The sequence below is a fragment of the Rhincodon typus genome, chromosome 32, assembly GCF_021869965.1.
Source record: "Rhincodon typus isolate 14 chromosome 32, sRhiTyp1.1, whole genome shotgun sequence".
NCBI classification, from domain to species: Eukaryota; Metazoa; Chordata; class Chondrichthyes; order Orectolobiformes; family Rhincodontidae; genus Rhincodon; species Rhincodon typus.
In genome coordinates, this window is record NC_063363.1 from 2,411,999 (window position 1) to 2,420,526 (window position 8,528).

Genomic DNA, 8,528 nt, shown 5'->3' on the forward strand with positions numbered 1-8,528 from the left:
GTTACAGAAAGAGACACTGACACAGAGAGTCACCGACATACACACAGATACAGAAAGAGACACTGACACGGAAAGGCACACATACAGACAGGCAGATAGAGTCCTGGCTATAATCAGGCAGCAATGTGATATTGCAGTAAGTGGCGATGGTCAGGAGTTTGTGTATTTGATGGTTAAATGCTGTTGGTATAAGGCTGGGAAATGGTAAATGATTGACGTTTGTGAGAGTGGGCAGGCTCACCGATTTCTCGGAGTGGGGAGATGGTTCTGGAGCAGCCAGGTCATAATATTGGGTCTGGACTGGAGTCTTCACAGCATCCTCTTCGTCCTTCATGCTGTCCAGTTGCAGCACCTGTAGATAATGATGGCCATGTTAGCGCAAAGGGGGGGCAAGCAAGAAACCTGCTGGGGGTGGTCACTGAGTGGGGGACCGCTCCTGGGTATCAGGGACAGAATCGACACCAGGCCCAGGTCCCAGCTGCTCCCACAGTAAACAACAGCCCCAGCACACAGCTCCCTTGGCCAACTTGTGATTGTAAATGTGTGTGTACATGAGGTATGCACTTGTTGATGTGCGGGAGACTGTGTGTGTGTGTGTGTGTGTGTGTGTGTCTATGTGTCTGTGTCTGTCTGTGTGTGTGGGTGTGTGTGTGTGGCTATGTCTATGTGTCTGTGTCTGTGTCTGTGTCTGTGTGTGGGTGTGTATGTGTGGCTGTGTCTATGTGTCTGTGTCTGTGTGTGGGTGTGTCTGTGTGTCTGTCTGTGTGTGAGAGTGTGTGTCTGGGTGTGTGTGTGGGTGTGGGTGTGTGTCTGTGTGGGTGTGTGTCTGTGTATGGGTGTGTGAGTGTGGCTCGAAAAGAACAGGAGCAGGCCATTCATTCCATCGACCCTTTCCGGGGTGTGAGTTATTGTTTGATAATTAATTTGTTTGGTTTTACCAAGTAAAGTATTACATTATATTTGGTTTGAGTGTGACTCCTTTGTAAAACAGTTTCTGTAAGAATGAAACCACATGGCTCAGGTCAGTCAGAAGATGGTTTTGATTTATGGTTTTATTGTTTTCTTTGTGTCTCGACATGCTTTGTGGTAAAAACGTTTTATTCAAAGACATGGTGATGTTTTAAATTGAAATGAAAACATAAAGTGCAGGAGAAACTCAACGGGTCTGGCAGCATCTGTGGGAAGAAAACAGAGTTAACTTTTCAACTCCAGTGACCCTTCTTCAGAACAGAGTTTTAACTCGAACTTAAAAACTTGAAATGTTAATTCTGTTTCTCTCATAGAATCCCAACAATGCAGATAGAGGCCATTCAGCCCATTGAGTCTGCACCAAGCCTGGGAAGAGCAGTCCACCCAGGCACATTGCTCCACCCAAATCCCGTAACCCCGCATTTCCCATGGCTAATTCATGTAGCCTGCACACCCCTGAACACTGCGGGCAATTTAGCATGGCCAATCCACCATAACCTGCACATCTTTGGGCTGTGGGAGCACCTGGAGAAAAGCCAGGCAGACACAGGGAGAATGAACAAGCTCCAGACAGACAATTGCCTGAGGCTGGAGTTCATCCCAAGTCTCTGGTTCTGTATGCGAGCTGTGTGTGTGTGTGTGTGTGTCTATGTCTGCGTGTGGCGGGGGGGTATGGGGGTTGGGGATGGGGTTTGGGTATTCAGTTTGGAGTCTTCTGGGTGCTGTGAAGTGGGGTGGTGTATTTGTGGGCTGGAAGGCAGGACATTAGAATTCGTTTGTAAAATGATTGCAGGGATGGGGGCGGGGCGGCGCGAGAGTGCGTGGTCCCTTTAAATGATGACGGGCTTTTTGAAAAAAAATGTCTGTGATCAGCAGCAGGCACAGAGAGTTCCTGAAATTCAAACATTTGTATCAAAAGGCTGTATGGTTAGCAACCCAGGAAGTAGTCTTGTTTTGTTATTAAGGCAATCAGTTTGAATCAGCCAATCAATTTAAACCAGGCACTTAGAGACTAATAACCAATTAAATTTAAATCTGATGGTTTCGATAACCTAGGACCAATCCTATTCCAAGAAATCAATAGCTCATCAAGGGTATAAAAGAAGAGGATATTTGAAAATCGGTGCAAGAGCAACTGCCATCTGTTAGAGTTAACAACCATCAGCCCTAAAGAGAAAATCATTGGCTCTCACAGAATTCTCTGAGCTCACAGAAAACGATCATCTGACTAAAGGTACAGCGGCACTCTTAGCTAATATTCCTAACATAAGAATTTGATGGAGAAAGGCGTTCCTGACTGAAGATCAAGGGAGAAGGCACAGAACATTCCGGAAGACGTATCCGGGCTGCAACTTTGACAGACTAAGTTTTAATTTTTTTTTAATTAATTTGGTTTATACAAGTGGGAATTGTATTGATTGGGACAGCATACCATTAGAATTTTGTTTTATTTGGGAATAGTTAGTAGGTAAGGGGGAATTGTTTGGTTTGTTAATGATTCAGTTAATTTGTTCACTGTTAGAGTTAGATAAATAAATTGTTACTTGTCAATTATAGAGTGACTTTTAGGAGTTCATTTCATTTAACGTCCCCTTTATAACTGCTTGGGAGGGGTGAGAGGCAGGTAATACCACTTTTCACATTTCACATGATGTGAGCTTCTCTGGGTGTTTCGGTTTTAGTTATCGGGGGGTGGGTGGGGGTAGGGTGGGGGATATCGACCTTCGCTTTATAACAGATTGGGGGCTCAAGTCCAGGATCTGGTCAGTTTGTGTATGGGATCTGAATGGATTTGGACAGATTTGAACAGATTTGGGGTATGAAAGGTCCCAGCAGATTTAAACAGACTTGGGGATTATTGTCCTAGATCTTTAAATAAAACTTAAATAAAAATCTATTTAATTTCAGTTACTTGTGGTTGGTTAAATCAAACATGGGCAAAATGGCTCTTAACATTGCTAAAGAGGCTCTGGGGTTTGAGGATGCTTCCCAAATTTGCCAAGAAAGTTCAGAAAGACAGAGGAAGGATATACTTTTAGCAAATTGGCTGACTTGGGCTTAACCAGGGATAAGAGGAAAGCTGAAATTGTAACTGAGTTAGTCAAGCATTTAGGTATACCAGAGAAATCGTCAGGTGCAGTGGAGTTAGAAAAAAAAATTAAATTGCAAATAAGACAACTGGAGTAGAGAATGAAAGGGAACTGAAACAGTTTGAATTACGGTTACAAGCAGAGGAAAGACAAAAGGAAAAAGAGAGAGAGTTTGAACTTTGGAAGCTGCAAATTAAACAGGATAGCCGACTTAAAATGATGGAGATGATGGTAGAAGATAGACTTAGTGAGGAGGAGAGCGTTGATGAGCAGACCCATCGTAGCCAAAGACCTGGTAGAGATATGTACAAATATGTCAAAACATTATCAAAATTCGATTAAAAAAAGAAGTAGAAGCCTTTTTCATTTCCTTTGAGACATTGGCTAAACAGATGAACTGGCCAGAGACTATGTGGATAATGTTAATTCAGACCAAGTCAGTAGGCAGGGCTAGTGAGGTAACAAGGTTCAGGGCTGGATGAACACAGCAGGCCAAGCAGCAAGTGAGGTGTCTGCAGCGCTGTCAGAGGAGGTGTCAGGAGAAAATGAGAGAGTGAGTGCCTACGAATTGATATCAGAAGCGTATAGACAACGGTTCAGAAATGTAAGAAAGGAACCAGATCAGACTTATGTCGAGTTTGAAAGAATTAAACAGCACAACTTGGATAGATGGATGAGAACATTAAAAGTAGAACAGACATATGAGGATCTTAGATCGTTCTGCTGGAGTAGTTCAAAATTCACTTTCAGCAATAAGATCTCATGTTGAGGAACAGAAAGTTAAAATAGCGAGAAGAGCTGCAGAGATGGAGGATGAATACGTATTAGGGCATAAATCAAAGTCTAGCTCCAACAGCAATTTCATTCTGTGAGGGACAGAGATTGAGACAGAAGGAGATCCTTCAGTGAAACACAGAAAAGTAGATCACACTGGGAATAGTTTAACACATGTGAGAAAAGAAACCCAAGAGGGTGAAAAGGAGGTGAAAGACTGTAATAGAGTGGGACACACGAAGTCACAGTGCTGGTGGTTTAAGAAAGGCCCTGGGAAAAAGGATGTAGTAAAACAGGAGAAATCAGTGAGATTAGTTGAGGGAGTGAAAGAAATCCCAAGAGAAGTCGAGGAGCTGCAGGAGTGTGCACAGCCTAGTCATGGGCTGGATAGTGAGATAGTGGCTGATCTGTTCAAAAACTTCACCTCTGTGGGTAAGGTTTACTCAGGCAGAACAGAGGGAGAAGGTAAACAAGTTAAAATATTGAGAGATACAGGAGCCGGTCAGTCTGTAATAGTAAGAGATGAAAGTATTTGCAATCCTTCTGAAATGTTAGCCGAGAGAGCAATAATCTGTGGAATAAATGGAGAGAGATTTAGCATTCCCCTGTGTAAGATAAGATTGGAAAGTCCAATCAAGGCTGGGGAAGTGACAGTGGGAGTGATTGAAAGAGTGTCTATTCCAGGAATATAGTTTGTTCTTGGAAATGGCCTAGCAGGATCAAAGGTGGGAGTGATGCGCATGTAGTGGAGAAACTGAAAGAAAACGAGGGAACTGGGAAGAGTTAAAACAAAAATGCCTTGGAATTTTCCGACTGTGTGGTGACAAGATCCCACAGCCATAAATTGAAGCAAGAAGGGAAAACCAAGGAGAAAGATGAAGGAGTTGAGGCCCAGTTAGCTAACACCCTGTTTGATGAGATGGTAAAGGAAAACCTAAGCAGGTAGAGGATCAGTCAGAGGTGTTTAGTTCTGAAAGATTAATAGAGTTACAACAAAAAAAGACAAGACAATAAAAGATTTATATCAGAAAGCCTACTCAGAAAAGGGATCAGAATGTATTTCCGAATGTTATTACCTTAAGGATAGAATCCTAAGGTGGAAATGGAGACCATGGCAGGTTAGTGCAGATGAGAAATGGGTGGAAGTTCACCAGATTGTGTTGCCGGTAGCATACAGACAGGAAGTATTATGGGTAGCACACAAATTACCTGTAGGAGGTCATCTAGGAGTGAGGAAGATTCAGGCCAAGATACAGAAGCATTTCTATTGGCGTGGATTACATAAAGATACGGTTGAATTTTGCTGTACCTGCAATATGTGTCAGATAGATTGATTGATTGATTGTCACTTGTACCGAAATACAGTGAAAAGCTTTGTTTACCAGCGGTACAGAGAAATCATAGTAAGCAAAGGATGTACAGATCAAAAAGACTTAGACAGAGGCGTACAGGTTACATCGCACAGGGCATGCGCTAGGCAAGATCAACATTAGCAAGGTCAGCGTTATTTCAGGCTAGTGAGTCCATCCCACGGTAGAAAAGCCACAGGCAGTAATAAAACCAGCACCTTTGATGCCAATTCCCGTTTTTGAAGAATCTTTCACATGGGTTATGATTGGTTGTGCAGGTCCCCTCCCTCAAACCAAAAGTGGGAACCAGTATTTGCTAACCATAGTGGATGTGTCTACCAGGTTTCCGGAGGTAAATCCATTACGGAATGTCAAGGCAAAAAAGGTGGTGGAGGAGTTGCTTGCTTTTATGTACCTGTTATGGCCTACCCAGGGAGATTCAGTCCGACCAAAGGTCCAGTTTTACTGCCAAACTATTTAAGGAGGTCATGGATAGTTTAGGCATCAAACACTTTAAATCAAATGCGTACCATCCTGAATCCCAGGGAGCATTGGAAAGGTGGCATCAGACCCTAAAAACAATGTTGAGGGCTTATTGCCAGGATTACCCAAATGTTTGGGATAAAGGTATCCCATTTATATTGTTTGCCATTAGAGATGCTCCAAACGAATCGACTCAGTTTACTCCATTTGTATTGATATTCGGACGCAAAGTAAGATGGCCTTTAAAATTAATTAGGGAAAAGTTGATCGGTCTGAAGTCAGAGATCTCACAGTTGGATTATGTATCTGAGGTGAGAGAAAGATTAAACAGAGTCAGTGAATTAGCTGGACAGCATTTGAAGGTAGCACAGCATCTAAAGAAGCAAGAAGCAGATAAGAAATCTAAAATTTGAACGTTTGCCTGTGGGGGTAAAATATTGGTGCTGTTACCAATGGTGGGAGGTCCCTTCAAAGCAAGGTTTAGTGGTCCCTATCAGATTTAGAAGAAGTTTAGTCAGGAGAGTTAGCTGGTTAGAGATGCCAGATAGAAAAAATAATTATCGGGTATGTCATGTAAATATGCTGAAACCTTACTATGACAGGGAAAGGGGACTGGAGAAACAGGTATTAGTTACTGCCACTCAGAGTGAGGAATCAAATCCAGATGATGTGGATTTTGATGTGCCTCAGAATAAATTAAATAATGAGGAAGTCCTTAAAGAATGGGATAGGGTAGTAAACTATCTGTCTCAGGAACAGAGAACTGAATTGAAAGGCTTGTTGCAGCACTATTAGGACATGTGTAGAAATAGAATGGGGAGGACTAATACTATGGTACATGATGTTGATGTCGGGAATGCTGTTCTGATAAAACAACACCCCTACAGGCTTAATCCTCTCAAAGCAGCAGCACAGGTGCAGAAGGAAGTGGAAGCGATGTTCCAAGATGACATCATCGAACTAAGTCAAACTTGGACAAGCCACTTACTTCACAAGGTTGGACTTACTTTGTGGTTATTCGTAAGTACCTTTGTCAGAGAGAGCAAAAGAAATTTCTGATTTTACAACCCCACATGGGCCATATCAATGTAAAGTAACGCCGTTTAGAATGAAGAATGCATTAGCCACTTTCCAAAGACCTATGGACAGAGTTGTGGCAGGATTGACTAATTGTACCGTCTACATTGATGACTTAGTGATCTTTCCTTGAATGGCTAAAGATCACATGAAGCATTTGGCAAAGCTCTTTGAGAAACTACGGAAGGCAAAGTTGGTCATAAATTTGGCAAAAATAGAATTTGCGAAGGCGGAAGTGACATTCTTAGGACACAACATTGGACACAGATGGATGACACGAGGAAGGCTATTGAGGAATTTCCAAGACCATCCTTGAAGAAAGAGGTGCTACAATTCTTGGGACTGAGCGGAATCTATAGGAGGTTTGTCCCAAACTTTAGTAGCATGGTGGAACTGCTGACGGATTTGTGAACGAACAACATGAAATTCTGGCAGACAGAACAATGCCAGGAGGCATTTGAAAATTTAAAAGCAGTGTTAACCACTGAACCAGTTTTAGCCATGTCGAATTTCTTGAAACCCTTTAAAGTTGGCAGAGATACCAGCAATGTAGGGGTCAGAGCTGTGTTGTTACAGAAGGATGCTGTGGCATTGAAAGGCCAATCAGTTCTTTTTCAAAAAAAACTCAATATCCACTAGAGAAAATATTCAACTGTTGAAAGAGTTACTGAGTTTGGTACTGGCCTTACAATATTCTAATGTTTATGTTGCAAACAATGTATCAGAGGCAGTTGTGTACACTGATCACAATCCTTTGACATTTTTGGAAAGATTTAAAGATAAGAACACCAGACTGTTTCATTGGAGTCTTATGTTACAAGCATCTAATTTACAGATTGTACAAGTTGCGGGTTGTGAAAATGTTACTGTGGATGCGTTATCATGGGTTTAAAAGGAAAATGTGTATGTAAGGCAGAAACAGTAGTGTTCAATGTTATATATGTATATAGAATTAGTATGAAATGCGTAACTCTAGATTAATGACCTATGGATGTAGTAATAATGGCATTAAGATTTAGTAAAAAATAATGGTCTTCTTTTCATCATGGTGGTTCATTTTTTTCTTAACGGGGGGTGTTGCGAAGTTAGATAGAGTTACTTGTGAATTGGAAGACAGGACATTAGAAATTGTTTGGAAAATTATGACAATATCACATTTGTAACGAGTTAATATAGCAACACACTAGTAATTAACTATTACAGTACCAGACACTATCCCGGTCATTACAACAATAGATAACATTCAGTCCCAAACACTCAACTATTACAGTACACTTGGTATCCAAAATTACAACTGCTACTCCATGGCAAAAGGTCCCTTTGGCTGGAAAGTGTGTTTCAGGCAACTGGTTGTAGTGGAAAACCCTTAAAAATGCACATTTTCTTTTCTCTTCATCATTATCCAAGTATTACAATACCAGACCGATATCTGACCATTACAATACCAGACCGATATCTGACCATTACAATACCAGACCGATATCTGACCATTACAATACCAGACCGATATCTGACCATTACAATACCACACTGATACCTGATTACTATAGCACCATAGGGTTATGATCCCAGCTGACGGTAATATTGGACAATTAAGATTCCAGACTGAAATCTGGCTTGTAGGCCTTAAGAGTTATTTTTGCTCATTTTGGTTCTAAAGATACACAGAGGGGAGATGAGACTTTGGATTAAAGTCTCGAGCTAAAGATCAGTGCAGGTCCTCTAACAGTGCAGCAGATCCTCAGCGCTGACCCTCCGACGGTGCGGCGCTCCCTCAGCGCTGACC

General features: G+C 41.8%; 1 protein-coding gene across 1 annotated transcript in view; it reads right to left on the reverse strand.

Moving 5' to 3' along the window:
- Positions 1 to 8,528, reverse strand: part of LOC109935469 (nectin-1-like) — a 335,855-nt gene that overhangs the window by 28,228 nt on the left and 299,099 nt on the right. The window contains exon 8 of the mRNA XM_048615348.1: positions 242 to 352. Coding sequence (XP_048471305.1) covers positions 242 to 352 — 111 coding nt within the window. The remainder of the gene's footprint in view (positions 1 to 241; positions 353 to 8,528) is intronic.